At 32.1% G+C, this 24,836-nt stretch overlaps 2 protein-coding genes across 5 annotated transcripts; both read right to left on the bottom strand.

The window, feature by feature from the left end:
• Window positions 1–6,606: 6,606 nt before the first annotated feature.
• Window positions 6,607–10,952, bottom strand: LOC107919595 (mRNA decay activator protein ZFP36). Of its 2 annotated transcripts, none has more exons than XM_016849029.2 (4): window positions 10,775–10,952; window positions 9,684–10,118; window positions 7,288–7,347; window positions 6,607–7,176 (listed from the first exon to the last, which is right to left on the bottom strand). In XM_016849029.2, exons 2-4 carry the CDS (start codon window positions 10,074–10,076, stop codon window positions 6,766–6,768), a joined length of 864 nt encoding a protein of 287 aa, XP_016704518.1. In that variant the 5' UTR covers window positions 10,077–10,118; window positions 10,775–10,952; the 3' UTR covers window positions 6,607–6,765. The 2 variants fall into 2 exon arrangements, with proteins under 2 accessions (XP_016704518.1, XP_040966099.1); XM_041110165.1 differs by having other exon boundaries at window positions 9,684–10,089.
• Window positions 10,953–12,411: 1,459 nt separating this feature from the next.
• Window positions 12,412–16,478, bottom strand: LOC107919895 (uncharacterized). Of its 3 annotated transcripts, none has more exons than XM_016849316.2 (2): window positions 16,252–16,478; window positions 12,412–14,983 (listed from the first exon to the last, which is right to left on the bottom strand). In XM_016849316.2, exon 2 carries the CDS (start codon window positions 14,629–14,631, stop codon window positions 12,694–12,696), a length of 1,938 nt encoding a protein of 645 aa, XP_016704805.1. In that variant the 5' UTR covers window positions 14,632–14,983; window positions 16,252–16,478; the 3' UTR covers window positions 12,412–12,693. The 3 variants fall into 3 exon arrangements, with proteins under 3 accessions (XP_016704805.1, XP_016704806.1, XP_040966098.1); XM_016849317.2 differs by having other exon boundaries at window positions 16,285–16,478; XM_041110164.1 differs by lacking the exon at window positions 16,252–16,478 and adding an exon at window positions 16,151–16,242.
• Between the last annotated feature and the right edge of the window lie 8,358 nt (window positions 16,479–24,836).

Below are 24,836 nucleotides of genomic sequence, written 5' to 3'. Positions count from 1 at the left end.
ATACGAAAACTCGCACTGAGCTAGTCCTTGGGTGGCAGGCACGAACTATCTTGACCCATATTGTTTCAGTACCATCAATGGCGCATAGCCAACAGCTCCCCAAATCCCAAGTAAAGGTTCCCAGTCGAAATTCCCACATCGATACAAGATCTCATCAGGCACCATCCAAGGAGCTTTCCATTCAACATCTTTATCTTTGAGATTTTGAAGAATCGCTATCCATCTTTCCATGGTAATGTTGTCACGTCTCGGCATGGCTGCTAATTCCTTCAGTGGAGAATAATTCTTGGAGAATACTCGGTAAGAAACTTTATCCACTTTCCAGAAGTGACTGTGGAACCATACTAAAAAGAGCTGTGCACATCCAATGAATCTTCCCTCCCCCGCGCTTCGGCATACACTTAAAGATCTAAATGTCTCGGCCAAAATTGCTGGAACAGGTGTGACCCTCTTGTCCAGTCGATCAAACAAATCAGTAACTGGCTCGTCTATATATCCCAATGCTCTAGGGAAAATCATCAGCCCATAAATGCCCAAAGCAAAAACATCGACTCTTTTCTTTGTATCAGGGTGAGCTAAAATCAAATCACGCAGACTTCTCCAAGGAATACATTTGTTTTCCCCTTTTTGTTTGACCCGTGCTAAGGCCCATTACTCACTCATTCCCAAGATGTTCACTAGCTTCTTCACAAAAGTCGGGACATTGACGGCTTTAGAATAGACTTTATCTGCCTGAAACCTTGGGCAACACAGTAAGGCTGTATATTCTTCTATGGTAGGCACCAAGTCTATCTCCCCAAAAGTAAAGCAACTATAAGCGGGATTCCAAAATTGGGCCAGAGCTCGAAACAAATGCTCGTCCACTTTAATATCAAGCAAATAAGGCAAGTCACCATAATTAGAGTAAAACAATTGTTTGACTTCATTATCCCACTGGGCCCATATTTCTTTCAACTCCCGGAAATTATTCTGAGTTACATTGATATAAGTGAAGTCCGATAACTCTGATGTGTACCCTTCCGTCAAAGCTGTCTCCTTTCTCGAGTTGCGTTTTTTCTGACCATATTCGGACAACCGCATTATCTTTCACTTTATCAAGAAATTCACTTTCCATGATTAGCTTTCTATCTAGTAACCGAATGTGAATCAACGCCTTTTATAATGAAATGCCATGTATGCCATACAGTCAAAACAAAACACAATAAATCAGTATAAGAATAAAATCCAATACAAGCAATAAATAATAAAGCACCTATTTAGGTATATACTAAGGGTTTGAAGTGATTCTACCTAGGGTGGGTTCCTAAGGTTCACTATATGTGGTTTGGCTTCTAAAGAAAAGGTACCCGAACCAGCAGATTCCTCGATCCTCACCCATTATAGGCTCATACGGACCGAGTTCGGTTCAGGGAATACATTTCCCTATGGCTGCACGGAGATGAAAATCTCACGAAGACATAGGTACGGATGTATCCCGAAAGCGATCCACTATCCTGCACGGAGGTGAAAACCTCAGGAAGGACTAGCTTCTCACTCCCACTTAAAAGGTGTGACCAATGGTCATGCAATGCAATGCAGAAAGATATAAAAATTTAAAATACAAAACATGATAAAAACTATAACTCAAAACAAATGAAATGCAATGAGAGGATCGTATATTTAAATCAAATTTTCAACTTTCGACAAAAAGACAAGAAATAATCAACTCGTGGCTTGACTCTCTTATTTAAAGTCCCCAGCGGAGTCGCCAAGTTGTTGACACCATTTTTTTAGATGGAAAACGGGGTCGACTTGGGTTTTAAAAATGAAAACGGGAGTTGCCACCAATCCTTTTTAATGAGGTGTGATTGGATCACCTCGAAAAGTGGTTGTTTTTAATAAATGGTTTGATTTTATTAAAACAACGATTTTGGTCCACGAAATTCAGAAAACGGGTTCGGGAGTCGATTACGTACGAGGAAGGATTAGCACCCTCGTAACGCCCAAAATTGGTACCTAGTTGATTATTTAATGTCTTAATATCGAAAATTGATAACTTTGAAGAATTTTTAAAAAAAATACGATCCTTTGTCTTAAAATGACTTGTATAAAATAGGTTGCTTGTAAAAAAAACTCCTACGATAAAAATTAAAAAAAGGGATATTCAATTGTTCAAGTCAGATGAGGAAATTGCAACCCAATACGTTAGGGCACAATTTCTCAACATTCTGAACATTGAATATTGCCTCGGTTATTTTTAAGAAAATCGTCATCCCGAAAAAACATGTCACATCCAATGCGTTAGGACACGACATATTGAATTCCCGATAATGAGCTTTTATTCATTTTTTTCGATTAAAAAAAACATTCTCGATAATTTAGACTCATCGGAAGAAATCAGAACCCAATACGTTAGGGCTCGATCCTTTCGAAAATCTCAAATACCGAGTATTGCTCTTATTTTCAAAAATTTCCCTTTTTTTCTTTTTTTTTTAAAAAGAAATTAGATAGAATTGATGTAATGCTAAACTCGATATATGGCATAAGTGTCACATTAATAAACGAAAATAATGAACATGATGATATGGACAAACAACCACAATAAAAACAACAATAAAAAAAAAGACAAATGAATTACATACAACAACAGGCAAATAGAAGAAATAAACTAAAATATCTCCCAAGAAATAACAAACATATAAACAAATAAACATCAAATACAACAATAGCAATAACAATAACAAAATTTATAAAACTATCTAATGTACATTTATAATAAAATTTAAAACTAAAAGATATAAATGAATAAATACTAACAATTATATTATTATTATTATTAGAATAATAAATAATCTATAGTTAAAAAGAACACAAAAGATATAAGTATTTACATAATGATAACATATAATAAAACAAACATATTTTAATAAATAAATATAAATAGAAAGATAAAAAAGAAAATAAAATAAAATAAAATAAACACAAAGCTAATAGTAAAATATAATGATATGGTAAGGAATAAATGTAAAAAGGAAAAATACAAGCATGGTAATAAGTAGATTAATTAATAAGATAATAAAAATAACAAAAAAATGGACTAATTCAGAATAAAACAAATTTTAAAGGATAAAACTAGAATAAAATGAACAAAGAAGAACCAAAATAGAAGGGCGCGAAAAGGCAGAGGGCCAAATGGGTAATAAACCCGACTTTAGGCCACGCGTCCCTTCCTCAGGTGTCCAATCGAAATGAGGACTAAATTAAAAAAGGGAACAAATCCTTGGTCCGAATTAAAAGAGGAGAAAAATAAATGGTCCAAATTGAAACAGACCGAAAATGTGGAAGGGCCTTAAACGGAAATAACCCCTTTTAAGGCTAAAACACGCAGACCCTGGTTGGACGGGTCGGGTCGCCCGCGGGTCGCGCCAAACGGCGCCGTTTTGGCCTAATAGGCTTGCCCCAAAACGACGTCGTTTTGGGGGCCTATAAAAGCCCACTTTTTAGAAAAAAAAGTCATTTGCCTCATTATTTCAAAAAAAAAAATTTAAGTTTTCTCTCAAGCCCTTTTGGGAAATCCAGCCTCCGGCCTAAGGTCCGGCCGTCGGCCACCGTGCCGGTGAACGATCGCCGGCGGTGGTGCCGCTGTACGTGGTTGCCGGAAAATTCAAAATAGCCCACTTTGTCCCCTTTTCCGAGTAAGGTTCGTATTTGGGATCAGAAAAATCGAGATCTCGGCAAAAGAGGGCCGAAATCGAAAGAAACCTTTCGGTTTTCCCTCTCCACCGCCGCCGGAGACAGGTAAATTCCTTCCCCCTTGTTTTTATTTTATATTTTTATGTATATTGATTTAATGAAAATGAAAAGAGAAAGAAACAATATAGAAAACTGAAATAGAATGAAAATAAGAAAAAGAAGTCGAAAAAAACGAAGTAAATCACCTTCTAAAAACTTTTTTATTTCTTCCAAAAAAATTTTTCCCAAAAGCCCCTTACAATATTGATATTCGGCTATTTATAGCCCATTACATCCATTTTTTTACAATTTTCCTACTGTTATTGTACTTGCTGTTGCGTATGCTCTTCATTGCAGGTGCCAGGGGAGTTGGTGGTGGTGGTTACGGCGGTAGCAGGGGGCAGGTAAGGATGTTGGTGGCTGCAACGTTAGGCTAGGGTTTCAGTTCTGAAACCCTAGTTTGACTAATCTTTTTTGGTCAGATTTGGGGTTTGGGCTGGATATTGGGTTTGGGGTATTGGGTTAGGCTAGTTGGGTTTAATTGTTTTTGTTTTGTTTGTTGGGTTCGGGCAAATGGGCTTGTACAGAAGTTAAATTATTTTTGCCCTAAACCCTTTGTCTCGAGACATTCAAACATCAAAACTAAAATAAGAATACAGGAAAGGTCTGCCTCGAGACCAAGTCTCGAGACATGATAAGCTTTTGTCTCGAGACATAACACTGAAATTTGATAATTGAGTTTGAATTTGAGCCCTAATTCTAAATTTGACATTGTATAACTCTATAAATAATGAATTTGAATATTAAATATTGTGAATGTATATGTATGAATATGATTGGTAATTTAATTGAATCGAATTTTGTAATTATGTAATAAGATAGCCTGAGTTACTTCTTTAATGTAACATGATATCATACATTCGAATCCAACAACCGAGTCGGGTGTGGGGTGTTACATGACTTTATTTTATTTGTTTTTAGGTTGATTCTAATATAATTTATTCCCTAAATTAAATATGTAAATTGCAAAGAGTAAGACCTCCAGTTTATAACTCAAAAAAGATCTCCAAATCAAGTCAGTTATAAGATAGTTAGAATTAAAGGTATTTATTAGTCAGATCAGGATAGGTTTGGATTGGTCATATATATATATATATATGATATTAGCACATTTTATATTTTTTTATCCTTATTTGGCCTAAAATATAGGCTCAAAATTTTGTTCTAGTCAACCCATATTTATTATATACTATTATAGGTGAAAGTACTTGCTAAGTTCTCCTATTATAGGGATCAGATTAAATTAGTCCTTTTACTATTAAATGGATCAATTTAATCCCTAAACTATTAAAAAGAATTAATTAAGATCAAATTGTAACAGAATTAACATTTACTGTTTGAAAAATGACAAGGAAATTATATTTTTCATTTATAGTTCAACTCCAAGCAAAAGATTTTATACACAAAACCATAAAAACTTTTAAAACATTAACTTTGCTAAACAGTAAATGGCATTTTTAAACAACTAATTTTTTTTCTGAACAATTTCATTATAGGTTTAATTTTTTTTACACAATACCTAGAATTACCCATAGCCCCTCTCTAACCCATAAATAGGAGGATAATGTGCTTCAGTATACTCAAACTCACATCCTCTTGCATTGGCAATAATGCACATGCCAATTGAGCTAAGACTCAATCAGCTAAACAACCAATATTTAACTCTATTAAAGTTTGGTCATATTTGATTCTTTTTTATAGTACAAAGATTAAATTGATCCATTTAATACTAGATAGACTAATGTAATTCGGCACCTATATAATATAGGGACTTAACAAGTACTTCCACCTATTATTATATATTTAATTTTATATTATATAAATTTCATAGTATATAAAAATAAAATAAAACTATAGACTATAAAGGCATAAAACATACAGGGTCGGGTCATGACCTTAAATATTGGAGTTGAAACTTGATTTATATTTTAAACGGGTCAAATTTTTTGTCCTATCTCATTTTCAATCTTCACATTTTTATCTAAATCCTCTTATGTTTCAAACAAACCTTCAAACTTGGACGGATAAATCAGTGCTTAACCATTGCTATTATAATTAGTGAAATGTGGATTATTTTAAAAGATTTAATGAGTTTTGAATTCTGAGCTATTAGGTGACAATGAGCACAAAATTGAATATATACTATCAACTAAAATGAATAAAGAGGATTTTTTTATTAAAATATTATGTAAGTAATTATTATTTACCAAAATAATATGAAGTCCAAATTTTTTTACCAAAATATTATACTTTTAATAGTAGCTTGAATTTTTATATTTTTTTATATTGAAATGGAGGCAATTTGAGGTCCCAATGTGATAAAGATTCTTTATCTTGTTAGATTGATGTCTGATACCACCTCGAGATGACAATTTGGGGCTCAAGATTCTCAAATTGCCACCAATTGTGACAACTTGGAATTAAATTTACTAAAATTCATATTATTTTAGTAAATAATTCTAAACACATTATTTTATATTAATCAAAAACTTTAAAACATAAGTTCTCATATTAACATATCATTTCAATCAAGTTTTTCTATCATTTTAACAATCAATTTTGATATTAAATGTGAATTTGGATTTAACGGATTCCTTTTATAAATACACATAAATTAATAAATATTTTTAAACACATTAGGTTCAAGTCAGACTTTAAACGTCAAAGTTGACAACTAAACTGATAATGGAATATTTTGATTAGAATTATATTTTAATTTGAAGATTCAATGAATATTCTAATTAGAATTATACTGTGTAATTCGATGATTCAATTTGAATGTTTTAAAGTTTAATAGTTAGGAACATCTAGTACAATTAACCCAATAACTAAATAGACCTTTCAAGCCATGTGAAATTATATGTGGACTAAATTGGTTTTGTAAATTCTACCTTATCCATTATATATGAAAAGCCTCTTGCCTCTAATGCTTGGTACAAACAAGAAGAAAATGTTTGAGTTTGGCTGACCTTATTGATCCGAAGTTGAGAAACATTACTGTGGGCTAAAGGCAGAAAACACTGGCAATCTCCTCCTTGTAGTAGGACCATAGAGAACACTGTCAATGTATGCATCGATGTCCGCTCTGGACAGGGTTTTGCCAGGGGAGGATGATGGCAAAGTAACATTAATGCCATCATCTTGCGGTGACCAATAAGATCCATTAGTGGCACTTGTATAAGGTCCGATTGTGGAGGCGGGGGCCTTTTCGGTTTTCGGTTTCATTGCGATGTTGGTGGTCAAGGGAGTGTTTCCAGGTTTCATGGTGGAGCTGGATCTCTGGTTTGTGTAATCAGGTCTGGTAGATGATTCCTTTTGGGCTATGGTTGCTGCAGTTTCCCGGATCGGATTCAAAGGACGGGATATCGAGCCATATGTGCTTGCATATGACTTGTACATTTGTGCCTAAACAACTCAGTGAGAAACACATAAATACACAATGAGCTTGTACTAGTTTAGAGCACTATCAACGATTTGGTATAAGAATATTTAAGATGATATTTCATAGATGCAAACCTCGGGTTTGCTTCTGAATGAGAAACAACTGGGGCGTACCTCTTCTTTTCCATGTGCAAACTACAAAATAAAATAAAAGGCTTCCTTCGTAAATTATTGAAAAATGAAGGCCAAACTATGCACCCAATCCCTCTAATCTTCCATATTTAAACTTCAGTCACTCTATTTTAATCCTAGGAATTTAGTTAAACTCATTGATAAGATTGTCAAAGACTTCTATTAAATTGGATCATGTGGCATTTTTTGATTAAATCTTATACTCGTAGAAAATCAAGTAAGTAAATAAAAATATTGAATATAGAATCAACAATTGTTAAGTGCAATGGAACAACACATTACACTTGAGAGACCTTCATCATGTAAAGAAAATGTTGAATATAAAATTCTAAAGTTTTTAATTCTGAATTTTGGGCTGTAATATTTTTTAACACTAATTCAAAATGAAAGAGGGGAAGTTGATTTTTTTTCCTTTAAATTGGCTGCATGAATAACTTTTTTTAAAAAAAGAACACACATTATCCCAGAAGTCTTTTGACAATGATATCCACAGGACTTCAATAAATAAATCAAAAGAGTAGAAAGAAAGGGACAGAGAGCATAATTAGACCAAAATGAAATACTTTTTAAGAAGGGATAAATCTGAAACAGAAATTTGGGGTCGTTGGATCAGCTTATGAAAAGTCAGTTTTGATAACATCTTCAACTGAAAGAGGTCAATACTCAAAATATAAGTGAGAATTGTACAGCTCACTAGCTTGTATTTTCTCAGCAAGAACATGGGAACTGAAATAGAAGGTTTTTAAAGTCGATTCCTTTGCTGCAGCTACTACTAGAAGATGGCGCCTCTTATTCTGTATCTGTTGGCATCTAATGACTTTAAAGCTGTGCTAATTCCAAACTACATGCACATTAACTTTGACTTATAGCTTTCTCAATCTATTTTTTCACGAAAAGAACACTAGAGACAGAGATCAGTAACCAAAGTCAACAAATGAAAATCCACCAAATTTATCACCACTCAAAAATGGAAACAAAAAACTGTAGTACTTCAGTCTCCCCGAAACCGGTGCCACAGATAGATTCTTACATTTCAAATACACTAAATTATCGATTACTTTTACCTAGACAATGACAACGAATATTAAGAGCTATGTACCAAATCCAACGCTCTTCTTTCCCGTTCCACTATAGAGGTTTAATAGTGAAATCACTCTCTTTCATGAATGTACATTCATCCCCTTCAATTTGATCTCACCTAATATTGCTTCTTGCTAATTATTTTTAATATTTTTACAAAAGAAAACAAATATTTAAACATAAATATAAGATTTTTTGTAACAATTTTATCTTTTAATAGTTGCACATATATAAAGTTAAAATAGTAATATTGTATAATAAAGTAGGGTAAGACAAACGATTACCATAATCGCTTAACATCAACTGGTAAAAAAAATTCACTAGTAAAAAAAATCACTATATTCGAAAGGAAAAATAGTTGGTACATTCTTAGTGGAGTTTTTAGACTCTATAAGCAAGACCAAAGAATTAACATTTGTATATAGTAAAATATTAAGAAAATAAATATTAAAAAAAAGAGACACATCGGAGTTTTTAAGGTTATTTGTGAAATAAAAAAAATATCCTGCAAGTCTACCAAATATTCATCATATTCGAAATAGGATAATCTAATGCCTACAGGGTTAAAAAAAACTCTACAAACAAGTCTAAAATAATTATTTTATTATTATTTTATTATACTATAAATCAACTTAAACCCACTTGTGAAGTTTTTTTTACTCTATTAACTATGTATAAAATAATTATCCTTTCGAAGTAAATTAATTCAAAATTCATTGAATGATTTAAGTTTTATGATCCCTATTCTCATCCTTCTATCCTAAAAATTATGCTGAAAGTCTGGGACATTTAACCTCTTCATTTGCATAAAGGTTCCACATTAACGAGTTAAAAGAAAATATTGACACTCTTAGAATCTATAAACATCACAAGGCTAACGACCTTATGTTCCAAAATGAAGACACAGCTATTAAACAAATACCTTGCTACAAACACGTAAAATTATAATTTTATCCTATACTATATTCAATTTTAAAATTTAATCTCTATTTTTTAAAAGAATTTACTTTTGCATAACTTAATCCAAGTAGTTAACACTAAAAACTACATTAGTTAAATGAAGAGATTTAAAAAAAAAATACCCCTTCCAACACAAAAAAAATTTATATCAACAGGTTGAGTTGAAAAAAGTATTAACCATTTAAGCTACTAATGAGTAATAAGACTAAATATCAAATTTGATCACAGTAGAGTGACTAAAATCACAATTTGATCAATCCGAATTCCAAGCAAATTAGACAATGCAGAGAGAAATATACCTGACACTTGGATCCATATCGGCAATGGCCAAACTCCTCCCAAGTCCTGGAAATCTCTGATTTGTAGAAGCCAACACTTCCCGGAGAAGAAGAGGAGCCGGATCCTGCAATGTTAGTATCAGAAGCAACGAGAACTCCGTCCATGACGAGCACATCCTCCTCCACCACCTTCACCGGTGTCTTCTCCGACTGTGGCGAAACCGATGATCTGAAGCTGCTTTTTCCCGAGGAGCTGTTGTTCCCGCTACTGGACAGAGAATTAGAACGCAGGTACTTAATGAGGTTCTCCGGTGACGAATAGTAGTTGGTGCGGCTTCTTGCTGGAAGCATCAGCTTAGGAATATTGCTGTTTAGTACGTTGAGTTTGTTGCTTACCTTGTAGAATGAGTCCATCGAGTTTCAATCCCTGCGTTTTTTGTATTGATCGGTCATCAACTATCAGCAAAAACAAAATGTAGATTATTATGGAAATTTAGAATTCTCTTTTACTAGAAATTGCTATCCTCCTAACAAATTTTCTAATTGGTTTCTTCAATTCAAAACCATTTAAAAACATTTTACATTCCAAGGTCTTGGTACTACTAAACGGACCGAGATAAAGATTATCCCTATATAAATAACTAATTGCATTCTAATTTTCATTTCTCATGGATACCGATGGTACTTTATTTTTTTTCGAAACAGATTTTTAATTTCAAATTCCCGCCAAAAGAGTTTATGATCTGTTTTCTGTTTTACGCTACAAAGTGGAATCCGTCGGTTGAATTGAATAATACTCCTCGCTGAAATTAAAAATTCTTCATAAAAAATTGTAAAAAATGAAGGAAAATAACAACAAAGGATAAAAACTCGACGATCTCAAAACAGAGAAAAGAAAATGAGCAAACGATCAAGAACATTCTATAATACAGAAAATCAAAGTGAAATTAATGATCAAACTTCAAATATTCAAAAAAAAAAAAACGAAAGCAACTCTGACCGATTCGATTTCGAAACTAAAACATCAGCAGAAGAATGTATATATCAAACAAAAGAATCCGCATTATAAGAAACGAAAATTGAAAGAAAAATCGAAGTAAAAAGAAAATTACCTAAAAGAAGAAGATGTTGCAAGAGAACGTGGCAAAGAGTGAAATAGGATTAATCTTGAATGGCTGAATGCAAAGCGCTAATCATATGGAGTGTTTTTTTTTTTTTACTCTCATTTTTTGAAATTCATTTTTGGAAATTTAAGAGAACAAAGAGAGTTTCGCAGAGTGAGTGACCTGAGAATTGAATGCTGTGTTTTCGCTTTATATACTGTTGTGTGTTAGGAGATGGAAGGAGCGAAAACAAGTGCCACAGTCCAACTCAGCAAAAAGTACAAAACATCTCATATTGCCATTGGATTGAATTTTTTTTTTGTTTTTTGTTTTTAATTTAGTCTAATTGCTTTTTTATTGATCTGTAAAAATTTTAATGCCACTTAGGTGATAATTCAATTGGCAATGTGTTGGACGACTTCAACAAGGTTACACGTAAGATATTCAACATTTGATGTTTGTACAAAAGTATCTATAATGTCTTTTCAGGCTTCGTAAGAAAAAATGATATATACTGTTAAAAACAGTTCGTCGCGTAAACTATTTTGAATGGGTAAATAAATCATTTGTTCTTGGGGATTTGACATTAATATTCTCATACCTATTAATTGTGCAAGTGTACTTTATAAAAATTAAAAAAAATAAAATTTATTAAAGAATTCAACAAATTTTAAAAAAAATTATCCATTTCAATAATGAAATATACGTAGATTATCACATTGATACTACTAAAATTTTAACAATCCAGTAAACTTTTTCTTCCAAAACAAAATAATTTGACAAAATTTTAAATGTTGAAGCCAAAATGATCAAATAAATAAATGTTATGCTAAATTTATTATTATGCCTATATTTATTTTAAAATTTAAGATTTAAACCCTTAAAAAAAGTTGAAACTTAATTTTTTTTTCTTATTTAAAAATTTAATTCTATATTTTTCGGTTAGAGAGTGAATATTGTCCTCACAATAAAAGGATAATTCTTATTATATGTATCCACAATCCAATACTTGATTAGTCTATATGAGATAATTTTCTCTTCACTAAAAATCATTTGAAAATTTCATTTAAGATTACAACATTTCAAATTATTTGAAGGGTAAATAACTTTAGTAGTCATTCAATTATGATTCTTTTTTTTTTGTCATCCAATTCTAAAAAATTACTAAATGGTCATCCAACTATTAGTAATTTTCTTTTTTAGTCACTCAGCTATGAAAAGTTACAAAATAGTCACTCAACTATTCAATTTTGTCTTTTTGGTCAAGTATTTTAGATTTTTGGGTGTTTTTATTTTTATGTTGCTGGTGATCAAAAAAGACAAAATTGAACAGTTGAGGGACAATTTTGTAACTTTTTATAGTTAAGGGATAAAAAAAATACTAATAATTAAGTGATTATTCCGTAACTTTTCATAACTAAGTGACAAAAAGAAGGTGATGGTTGGATACCTTTATTTTAAATATAACATTTTTTTTATTATAAATCCAACAATTAAACGAATCTTCACAGAATTTAAACCAAAATAAAGAACCTATTCGATTATCAAATAATACATGGTATTATTAGCAGACCCTTATTGCACTCATCTTCTTTCAATAGGATAGGCGTCATGCCAAGTAAAAACAATTACAGGGACAAAGAGAATAACCTCACCACCAACAACACAAACAATAGATGAATGTCAGAAAATATAACCATGGTCTAATTACAACAATTATGAACTATAAAAAAAAAAAGAGTACAGCAGCCATGCATCATTGGCCAATGCTGTAAACCAATACCGTGACAATGATACCACTATTAATCAACACACGACTATATATACCGAGTCTCTCTACAACCACCAGATCTTATAAACAATTCCACAGTTGAATAATTAACTTAAAATCCACAATAGGTTTCTTCATTCCAAAGCAAATTTGGACTTCAAATTCTATCAATGGGGTTCTTCAGATTTCCACCAAGTAATGACATGAGACCCCCACCATGGACCCTCCCCTCTGGGATCAAGAAGTCGAAGCTTGTGTTACCAACACCCCCGGCAATGTGATTGCCATGCCTGTTTATTCCTTCATCTTGCTGCTCGGAACTCAAGAAGCTTGAGTATGAGGCTGATGACTTCATAGATAGTGGAACCAATACCTGTGGAGGTATGAGTTGTTGCCTTTTCACTGGCTTGTCTGGTGAATCGATGCAATCAGAAATGACACTATTGCCTGAAGATGAGTGATTGTTGTTGGAGCTGCTTCCTGTGGTTGATGTTGCCGATACAAGACCATGGAAAACTCCAGGTGCAATGAGCCCTCCCTTGCTTGCCTGCCTCTCTTGCAACATGCTACTGTGAGCTGCACATAGACCACTCCTGCCCCTTGCAAATTTCTCGCATTTGCCTTCTCCCCAGGAGCATCTTTTTCCCCCACCATGGGCCTTGCATAAATCCGTGCTTCCTTGGGCACTCTTGCCGCAATTCTCAAACTTGCACCGTTTTCCACCACCATGCCTGACACAGCAGTCGGTGCGACCGCGTGCACTCTTTGTGCATCCTGGCACTACACACCTCTTCCCACCTCCATGAGCAACACAAAAGTTGGTGCCTCCATGCACACTCTTGGGACAAATGCCACCACCGTTGTAGAGGCAACGCTTTCCCCCGCCATGTCCTTTGCACAATGGTGTGCTCCCTTCAGCCCCTTTGGTACACCCAGCAAAAATACATCGTTTTCCACCGCCATGAGCCTTGCAAAACATGGTACTCCCCTGAGCACCCTTAGTACATGCAGGGAACTGGCAACGACGACCACCACCATGAGATATGCACAAACCAGCCTGTCCTTCAGCGCTGCGTGTGCAACCTTCCACCTTACACCTTTTTCCCCCACCATGCCTAATGCAAAGCCCTGATTTACCTCGTGCAGCCTTTGTGCAACCTCCAGAAAACCCACATCGTCTGCCTCCACCATGTGCGATACAAAAATCGGTCTTCCCCTCAGCACTTTTAGTGCAACCCAAGTGCTGGCACCTCCTCCCTCCACCATGAGCCTTACAGAAGACAGTTCGGCTCTCAGCACCCTTGTTACACCCTGCTTTTTGGCATCGTTGTCCGCCTCCATGACCAATACAAAGACCAGTTGCCCCTCTTGCTCCTTTAAAGCAACCAGCAAACTTGCATTTCTTCGAATTGCTAGTTCGGTAATCGGAAGACGTAATAGTGGTGGTCTGCTCAGAGATTGTGTCTACGGAGAAATCTGTCTGAGTAGAGTGCTCACAACTCTGATGAAACTGATGAGAATGAGATTTAGCTCCAAATTGGAATAGTTCGTGTGTCTGCACCGAAGCTTTCCCACTATCCATTCTTGGAGCCAAGAGGAGTGATGGCATATAGCCACCAGATTTCTTGGCCGAAGTAGAACCCTCGTCAACAAAAGGTATTGAAAGTTGACTACCTTCTGCAGAAAACTGATTTGAAAAATGCACACTAACATCAGTCTCAGTTGACAAAGAATGTTCCAACAGATTCATACTTCCCTTCGTCCCTCCAGAAAGACCAAGTTTTAGGATAGAGTTATCCTCAGGTGATAAACCTGGTGTGAATAAAGCTGCTGTCGATTTGTTCTTGTTGAGGCCAACATTGTGATAATCATTGCAGTATACACTAGGAGTTGGACCCAACCCCAGAACCAACCTGCAGCCATCATCAGGTGCACTTGAAAGATCAACATGAAGATCACTTTGAGTACTTCCAAATCCGGCCTTGTTGCTTCCTCCATGACCAAGAAAGTTCAGGCGCAGAGTGGTATCCCCAAAATTTTCATTTTTCGAGAGTTCAGACACATGAGAGAACCGTACATTTGTATTCAAATCCATAGAGGCTGTGAACTATAACACTAAGGTAAAGGACGTAGGCACAACTTATAGAAAACAAGTCTTTAGTACATACTACTAACTGGTATACATATCATAAACAGATTAAGAAACAGAAGAAATTCCAAAGGCATTCCTCCTCCACTTACAAACCCCGATGTATCTGCACGGTCCATTTTATCAAGTATCTACTGTAACTGTTCAGACTTCAAACGTGTAAAAGCTTAGTAGCAGCTGATGTATCTGACAACGTTTCTAGGATAAAATCCTTTTATAAGAACATTCAAAGTGGATGAAAACAGACATATGAAGCGTCTTGTGCTCCTGGTCAACAGACAGATCAGCTTCATTAACCCTGACAAGCAAAAACAATTGAAGTAACACAATCAGGTCCCAATTGAAAGCCATTTAAGTATATCACACTCAAGTAATAACAAATCAATAGCGTTAATTAGACAGTCTTAACATCAAAGCTTAAACCAGAGGAAGTTATACAAGGCAATGTCAACACAACGCAACGCAATGTCTAGTACATAGCAAAATAGATTGAACATAGTAACGAGCGGTTCATTTTAAGCAGCACTAACAACAAATTCAATATCTATGTGCCTATCTATACTGTCAAAATGACCCTCAGAAATCATGGACAGGGAAGGCTTATAAATTATAGGAACTCCTTTTTTTGGTGTGAACTCTGGGTATGCCCAAGTTACATTGGACTTGAAACTAATCCCAAACAGGCCAGTAGTGTTTAAAGTAAAACCCTCTCAACAAGTGGCATCCAAACTTGTGTCCTCACCCTTATGGGAGCGAGGCGGCTATCACCTCAACTAACAAGTGTCCTAAGTGGTAAATAAGAAATCAACACCATGGTTGAGAATTGAGAACCAATATCATAGATTTCGTCATTAGATGGTAAAATTTGGTGACCAGCAACATGTTTTATCAATTACAACCCAATATCACTTGAAATTAGAAATCAATACCATCATATACTCTATAAAAGTTAATCTAATATCCATAATACCTTCAAAGAACTTGTATGATGTATCTGAACAAAGAAGACACTGACATATACCAAGAAATATAGACCAAGGATGGTTAATTGAAAAAATCTTTCAAGACCATTTATATCACAAGAACAACAGCCAAACTTTCATCTTAAACAGTAGATCTGAAACTACACAAATAACATAAGAACTAAACTTCAAAAAACAAATGGAATCACTCAAATAAAAGAAAAAAATAAGAAAAAAAATTCCGGGATCCTGCAAAAAAGCAGTAAGGACAAAACAGCAGCTGCCAATAGAACAAGCTACTAGAAAAAAGATAAGTAAACGGAATAAATTGTAAGAAAAAAGAAAACCCAGATTAGTTTTCAGTTCAGCTTGCATAATTAACTTCCTATCAAGATTAAAACTACGCATAAAGACCAAAACAAAGAAAATTAACCATATTCCTTCCTTTGATTGATTATATCCTGAAAGAATTGAAACAATAAGGAATCTGAAAGCAAAATTACCGTGTAAAAAGAGGTAACAACTTAGACAATCAAAATTGAGAGAAAAATTCAATGGAATAAAACAATAAACAGTGAATAAAATAGCAGCAAAAGGATTAAACCTGAAGGAAAGGAAGAGGAAGCTGTAGATATACCGTGAAGGAATCAAAATTTGGAGCAAACTGAAGGATCTGAGAAGCTGCTACTAAAGACATGTTGAGAAAACTGGAGAGTATCTTCGAAACAGAAAAAAAAAAAGAAAACGAAAAGTTTGGTAGGAAGGAAGGAGAGAAGTCTATAAAGAGCGTGAATAATGAGAAAAAAGAGGGACGAAATGGAGAAAATGAAAATGATAAAAATGAATTGAAAATTTTGTAAAAATAAAGAGAGAGAGAGAGAGAGAGAGAGAGAGGAAACATGGATCTGGTAATTTTGCATAATATAATAAAAATAAAATTTATGTAATTAATATTAAGCTTTATCAAAAATATTAAAAATAAGTAAATTTATTTAATCAGTTAGTGGAGTTAAAAAAAAAGACTTAACAAGTCGGTGTATTAAAAAAATTAGTATATATTAGTGTGTCAAATAATAATTCTTAAAAATAATACGAAGAATTTATAAAAATTAAAAGAAAAACAATATGATACATTTAGGTAAATATATGGGTTAATTGCATTTGATGTCTCGGTTTAGATTCTAAATTATTTTCAAATTTTCAAATATTTTAATTAGGTCATTAAAAATTATTAATATCAGCAGTAAAAATAACCTTTTAAATTTTACTAAAATTGTATTTTTTTTAAACACGTCATATTTAAAAATATCGATGAAAGAGGCATAAATATGTCTAGAAGTTTATTCACGTTTTTTTTAACTATGTTCAACATCATATTTGAGCAGTTCCTTTCACAGAAGAACTTAATTGAGATAATATTAATACATTGAGGACTTAATTAAAATATTTTAAAAGTTAAAGATTAATTTAAAATCCAAATCATAATTTGGGATTAAAAAGCAATTAAAGGGGAAAAGTTTTATTTGATTCTGGCCAGGGCCAGGCTCTAGTGTTTCTCGTTGCCAAAAAGGATGACCTAATTTTTAATTATTATATTTTGTCTTTTATGAATAAGATTATTATAAATAAATAAATAAAATTTGTTGAAAAAATTGGAATCCCAAAAATAGCCTCAATAGTTAGTGAAGGAGCGACTGGTAGAGCCTTGAAGGACTCGAACACTTCCTGATTTGGACAATGCACTCTTTTTGTTGAAAGCGACGTTGTCTTGAAAGTCGAATTTTGGAGGGTAAAAATGTGAATTCAATAGTCTCCCCCCTCGGCCTTGACGGCTAAGCTGGAAAAAACGAGTGGCCGAGGCGAAAAGATTATCGTGGCGTGTGGCGTTTTCAAAGCTTTTTGCAAGCCGCCAAAATGTTTTCGGCTGCTTGAGCTGACGGTTATATCGGCTTACTTTCCATATTAAATGACAATTTTGAATGGGACCCCTTGCCACATGGGAGGGATACCGCTTGAGATTTTTAAAAATTTTGATTTAAATTTTCAATTAGTTTATTATTTAAATTTAAATTAATTAAATTATTTGCTGAATATTCTAATCTACATTTAGGGTCCGTTTGTTTACATGTAAAAGGTTTTACAGAAAATATTTTATGTATTTTCCTGTGTTTGTTTCACAGAAAACAGTTTGGTCAACGGAAAATGACTTACAGGTCAACGGAAAATAATCTTTTTTCCTTGTAAAATGACTTACCCTTTTGAAAAGCGTAAGTCATTTTTCGGAAAAGATCTCATCAATAGATAAATTTACTTTTATATAAAAATTAACTTAAATCAAGATTAATATTATTATATTGATAATAAAATTTATTTTTACTTTTAAAAATATTTAAAATATTAATATAAAATACTATATTTTTAATATTATTAACATACGTATTTAATTATTTATATTTAGTTATATAATAAATTATTAATATAATTAATATAATTTATTATTTTTAATAAATTATTTAATATTTAAATTTATTTTAATAGTAAATTTTAAAAATAATAATTTTAAATAATATTATTCACATATTATTGAAAATATCAATATTAATATTTAATACTAAATATTTATTACAATTATAAATATATTAATAATAAATGTTTTGTAGTATAAATGTTAAAATATGTCATAAGTCTATATACTCTTCACAAATTTACAATTTAGCTTCTGTACTTTTATTTTCAAGAATTTAGTCCCTCTACTTTCCAGATTTGAAAATCAAGTCCAATTGCTGACATTGTTGATTTTTTTTGTCAATTTTGTTAAAGTCACATTTTTATATAAAAAAAATACTCAGTTGGTAGTCATGTAACTAAAAAATAATCGTTGCAATGAACCTAAATTTAACAAAATATTTTTAATATATGTAAAAACAATGTAAAATATAAAATTATAGATATAAAATAAACTCAATTAAACAATGAAAAATAAAAAAAATCTCAAATGTATGTTTGTTTAATTGAAAACGACTTTTATGAAATATTTTTAAAGAACCTGCCAAACAAAAGAAAATATTTTACACAGATTCATCCAAACATCAGAAAATATTAGTTTTTCCAGAAAAGTAAGTCATTTTTCAGAAATCATTTTCCATAAGTCATTTTCAGTGAAACAAACGGAGCCTTAGTAAGTGTATATTTTAAATTTTAGGGTGTGCTTGGAGTAAAATATTCATGCCGCCTAACTCGATTTTTGTCGGGTTTAGATTTAAATTTTTCTACCTATGTTATATGATCCTGCTCATTTTTCTATTTTGGCAAGTCAATGTCAAGTTTAGGCTTGGAATTTTTTTAAAATTGAGTCGGCCTACCTTATGAATACATCTAATTTAGATCTCTTACAGTAATTGTGAGAAATTATAATTATTAAGGTAATAATTATAAAGTTTAAGTTATTATATTTTATGCTTTCGTCTCCCTCTCACGTGTTGACAACTTCGGATATGTCATATGTGTTGGCCACCATCCAACCCCTCTTTCCTTTTCTTTTTTCTTAAAACTACAAGAATCTTTTAATTTATAATTTTTGTTTAAATATTATCAACTTTTGGAACCCACATTTGGATACTCATGTTAGTACAAATTTTCGATGAAGAAAATCTTGAATATATAAACAGAACTCGAACAAAAAAAGAAGAAATAGGAAAAGACTCCAAGGCGTGTATCAAGTCAATATCTTTAAAGTTATATTCGTCCCTACCTATTTTCGGTGTGTAAATGAGTTCCAAACAAATTAACCTCGAGAATACAATGAAGCCAACGGCTATTTACGTTTTGTACTGACGAGAATAACCCACTGCACACTAAGCAATGTATGACAATAAATTCAATTTCTATAAAGGATTTTTGCAGTAATACTTTATAGAATAATCTAATAATATTAGAAAATAAATGAAGGAAATAAAGAATATTAGAATTTATTAGTGTGATTTCCAAATGAAATCTCATTATTATTTATAGGAATTGTCATATCTCTTCATAGAGACATCTTTCAATATGTGTATTTCTGAATAATAATGTCTTTAAAATAAACACATAATTATTTATTTAATATTATAACTATTCAAATAATATTATTTAAATAGTTATAAATCTTTTTCAAAAAATCAAATAATATAACTTTTGATTAATTACACCCATTCATTTATTGTATATGAAAATGTTCCAACATCTCAAAGTCTTTTTTCCACTTATAGACATACAATTAAGGGAGATTGATTCCTTCTAGATAAATTTTCGAAGTGTCATTTTATTTAAAATTGATGAATTCTTCAATCAGTTGATATTGTTTCTTGGTCAAGTTGGGATTTTATTTCTCAATTTTGTCAAGAGTTCGAATTTCGAAGACGAAATTTCACAAAATAGAAACGCCTCATCGATTAGGAGTCGAGAGTGGTGTCTGATCACCTACTAAGGGGGGCGTGACCATCACGTGCTTAGTACAGTTTAAACAACATCCAAGGGCATTTATCCAACCAGTTGATTAACCAAAGTTACATTTGCCAATAAAGTCTCCACAAAATTCGGTAAAAGTTGAGATTTAAAGACTTTAAGCGTTTAGATTCAAGTTCCTCATGTGAAAAAATGTCATGTGTAGATTTTCTCTCGGGTTTAATTTGTGAGCCCTGTCTAAATTAATTATGGTATAGATTTGGATATGATCCGATTTTTAGTCAATTATGTTTTGTATTAAGTTTATTCTAATTTTAATTGATCAAAACATGTATTTTGTTGTTGTATTTGTAGTTGTACTTTTAAACTAAAAAAATAAATTTATTGTAATCTTGGTTGCCAGATAAATTAGCAAAAATCAACAATCGTGTTCCTATACTTAGCAATAACTTCAAAAAATAGGATGATCAAATTTTGTCAAAATAAAATAGAGGGACTAATTTTTCAATTTCCACAAAGTGGATGGCCGAAATTCAAGATTAAACCAATTATTTATAACTAACGACGAAAAGAACAATACCACTATTATATACTACAGTAATTGACCTTTCGATGGAGTTTAGAGGTTTAAGAAAAGACAGAGGGGAAGTAGGAATTATAATAAGTGGAGATTGGGATGGTTTAATTATAAATTTCACCTGTGAAAATTTAGGATGTAGATCCTCAACTTTAATTTGTTAAAATTTAATCCTCATATTTTATGAGAAATGATAAGTGAATCTAGGTTGGGTTTGGATGGGCGATTGGGTACGGTGTGGTGCGTTTAGCCTACTTTTTGTCTCACACTACAATATTGCTACAGTATCTAATCTCACCGCCACCGTTGATTTTACACTAACCGCAGATAAATACACTACCTATACAAACTCACCCCTAGTTGAGTAACTTTGTTAAACATTGCCGTTAAATCTCCAACCTAAAAATCAATATTTAACCATTTATGTGGAATAAATTAGCGAAAGCTAGCAGTCTTATTTCAGATATTTACCAACAAGCCAACAAACTTCTCAATTGGTGTAAAGTAGAAGAACCAAATTTTATTAAATTAAAGTGGAGGGAGTGGATTTAAAAATAGACCAATTATTCATAACTGACAACGAAAAGAATCATACCACTATTCTATGCTACAGTAATGACCTTTGGATGGAGTTTAAAGGTTTCAGAAGAAGACAAGAGGAAAATGGAAAGTGGGAGCGAAAAGCAAAGCGATCTCCGCGTGTCTGAATCATATTGTGACGCGTAGCCGTCGTTCATTGGAAGATTTTAACGAATGAACGTGTGACTCCCCAACAACGTAACCGTCGCTGTCGAACAACTTTTACGAGGTCATTATCCCGTGCGCTCACGCTCATCGAGAACGGAATTTTGTTTGTTGGATTTTTATTGGATCTTGGTGGTCAAAGGAGACGTGGTTTTTTACGATGAGCTGAAACCTGACAGGCCAAGTGATTTGACTTTTTCAAGTCAAACCAATGATAGAATGGCACGTGTTTTTATCAGATTGAAACATGCTTTGTTAATAGTTGTAGGAGACAGAAGACCAATGCTGATGAGCGAATTACAAAACTACCCTTTCTTCACAAAGACAAAAAAATCGTGATTTGACCAATTCTACAAACGAGTTGAAGAAATCGTAATGTGTCTTATAATTGATATATTGATAGTGGAATTTTTTATTTATTTAGTTCAACTGAATTGGGGTAATTTTAATTAAAAAAAAACTAAATTTTTCGAATACGTATAAATTTCATTTTATCAATTATATATAATTTTTTTAGAAATTATAGAAAAAAAGAAAAATACAAAATCCATAAAAATATGTATAAAAATCTAAAGATATATTTAAAATTTTAAAACATTATAAAAATAAACTATATAAATCCATAAAAATATAATAAAAAATCAAGGTCAATTTGACAATGAATGAGTGGTATTGTTTTTTCGATCCCAACCGAGAAATCCCTGATTAAATTTCAAATATATGAAACATTCAAGGATTGAAAGCATAATTAGACCTTAATTTTAAAGCGAAGAAGTAATTTTTTTTAAAGAAGTAAATAGTTAAACGAAAGTAAACTTGGATGTTATAAAATAAGATAAATTATCTAGTTGGTCACCTAACTTTTATGGTACTTTTATTTTGGTCATCTAAAATGAAATCCTTGCAATTTGGTCACTCAACTTTTAGAGAACTTTCGTTTTAGTCACTCAAGCATTACATCTTTAACGGCGGATAACTTTACACGCCACATCATGTTTACACTATTATTTTGGTCATCCAACTTTTAGGTCGCATTCATTTTGGTCACCCAATAAATATCTTTTTTAAGTATTGATTGAGTTTTAAAAAAATTAAGGATTAAAGAGAAAAAGTAGTAGAAATTAAAATAATATACAAAAATTATCAATTTGTACTTGTTTATCCCATTAAAATAAATTGAAAAAATAGTTGAAAAAATTTATTTATTAATAATGTCAAAAAATTTGTTACAATAATATTAAAATGAATTACTTTAATCTCTTTTAAAATTTTAAATTTTAAAATTAACTCAAATAACTCATATTTAATATTTGTCTACAAAACTTAAATTTCTATTTGTTACAATAATTTTGAATTTTAATATTGAAATTTAAATTTAAACAATTAAATTTTGACAAATTTTTTGTTATATTTTAGTTTCTACCGTTTTTCACTTTAACCCTTGATTTTTTCACTCCAATCAATACTTAAAAAATATATTTTTCCAGTAACTAAAATGAAAGTGCAAACATTATATGGTATGTACAGTTAACTCCTGTTAGATATTTAACGCTTGAGTGACTAAAATGAAAGTGCCTTAAAAGTAGGATGACCAATTTGTAAGGATTTCATTTTGAATGACCAATATGAAAACACTCTAAAAATTGAGTGACCAATTAAGTAGTTTACCTTAGGGTAAACTACTAAAATAGTCATTTTTGTTTACCTCAATTTACATTTTAGTCACATATGTTTGAAATGTTATATTTTTGTCACTTATGTTAACGTGTTGTAACATTTTAGTCACTGAACCGTTAACTGTTGTTAATATTGTAACGATAAGCTGACGGGGCACGTTAAATCATCATTTCAAACAAAAATTTTAGGTTAAGTTATACAATTGCTCCCCAATATTTTATTGTTTTGAGCAATCTGATTTTTTTCTTTTATGTTCTTTTAACATTCCTTTTTTCATTCATTTTCTATTCTCTTATGTTTCTCCCTCTGTTTTCCTCCCTTTTCTATATCTTTTAACATAGTTTTTCTATAATTTCCATTTGTTGGAACCTTTTTATGTTTATGAAATAAGAAAATGCGAAAGCTAGAACCAAAATAAAACTTGTTTTGTATATTCTCACCCCACGATTACAAACCCTCGTCATCCATCATCGCTTTAACTGTAACAGCCCGATTTAGGGCCTAGTTGGAACAGTGGTTTCGGGACCACAAATCCGACGAGGAAAAATTTTATTATCACTATATTTTTTTGGCCTAAAATTTCACAGAAAGATTTCGTGAAAATTTCGTTTGAAATTTTTGATGTTTGGGCACTCAATTTAGTCAAAAGGACTAAATTGTAAAAAGTACAAAAGTTGAGTTCTACATGTTAGAGGTGTCCAATTGTTATGAAATTTTAAATTGGAGGTCCTTAAATGGGAATTAGACCATTGGTTAAATTGTGGACAAAAATGGACATGAGATAAGTGAAATAGGATATTTTTAAGTGAAGGGTATTTTAGTCATTTAGTGATTAAAAAGAATTAAAAACAAAATTAAAAGCCAATTTTTGTCCATCTTCAAGTTAGGGCCGAATTTTACAAGGGGGGAAGTCATAGTTAGGGTTTTCAAGCTTCCAAGCTCCATAGTAAGTGATCCCAAGCCCTATTTTTAATGTTCTTTTGAGTCACGGTAACTTGATTTAGCTTATTCTAGCAATAATTTAACCTAGGGTTCATATTTGGAAAATTACCCATAGGTGAAATGTGTTTATTTTGATGTTTTATGGTAGAATATGAAGCTTGGAATTATGTTAAACAACTTTTGCTAAGCGATTTTAAGTGAAAACAAGTAAAACGACATAATCAGTAAAAATACCTAATGTTCATAAGTGTTAGACTGGGAATTTGATGTTACCATAGAAGGGAAAAATGTTCAGCGTGTCATAAAACATAAGAATAAGGGATGAAGTTTAATTTCCGAGCTTTGGGACAAAAGTGGAAATATGCAAAAGTTTAGGGGTAAAATTGTAATTTTGAAAAAATTGAGTCAAGGATTGTTTTGATAAATTTGAATATTAAACAAGCTAAATTTGATATTATAGATCAAGAAGAACGTGGAATCAATCTCAATCAGGGAAAGGAAAAGATCGTAGACTAAATTGCAAAATTACTATATTTTGCACCGAGGTAAGTTTGTATGTGAATAATGCATTGTTTTAATTTTATTAATATATTGTTGAGATATGATTGAATATAGAATAAATATTTGATGAAGATTACAAAAAATGTGGTTAAATTTGAAATAGTTGGTAAAATGTTGTAAAATAAGGTTCTCGATTGAACACTCGGATTAGACCGAGATTCATTGAATGTAAGGGGTTGCTAAGTGCAGATTCCCTGAAACTCTGATCAAAAAGGGGTTGCTAAGTGCAGATTCCCTGAAACTCT

This window comes from Gossypium hirsutum, chromosome D13 (assembly GCF_007990345.1).
Source record: "Gossypium hirsutum isolate 1008001.06 chromosome D13, Gossypium_hirsutum_v2.1, whole genome shotgun sequence".
Classification (NCBI taxonomy): domain Eukaryota; kingdom Viridiplantae; phylum Streptophyta; class Magnoliopsida; order Malvales; family Malvaceae; genus Gossypium; species Gossypium hirsutum.
The sequence above is the reverse complement of the archived record's forward strand: the minus strand, read 5'-3'. Positions and strand labels throughout refer to the sequence as shown.

Coding starts and splice junctions, on each gene's coding strand:
- LOC107919595 (XM_016849029.2), bottom strand. CDS start 10,076: ATGGACTCATTCTACAAGGTAAGCAACAAACTCAACGTACTAAACAGC. Junction 7,348..9,683: donor GATATGGATCCAAGTGTCAG/GTATATTTCTCT, acceptor TTTATTTTGTAG/TTTGCACATGGAAAAGAAGA. Junction 7,177..7,287: donor CATTCAGAAGCAAACCCGAG/GTTTGCATCTAT, acceptor TGAGTTGTTTAG/GCACAAATGTACAAGTCATA.
- LOC107919895 (XM_016849316.2), bottom strand. CDS start 14,631: ATGGATTTGAATACAAATGTACGGTTCTCTCATGTGTCTGAACTCTCG.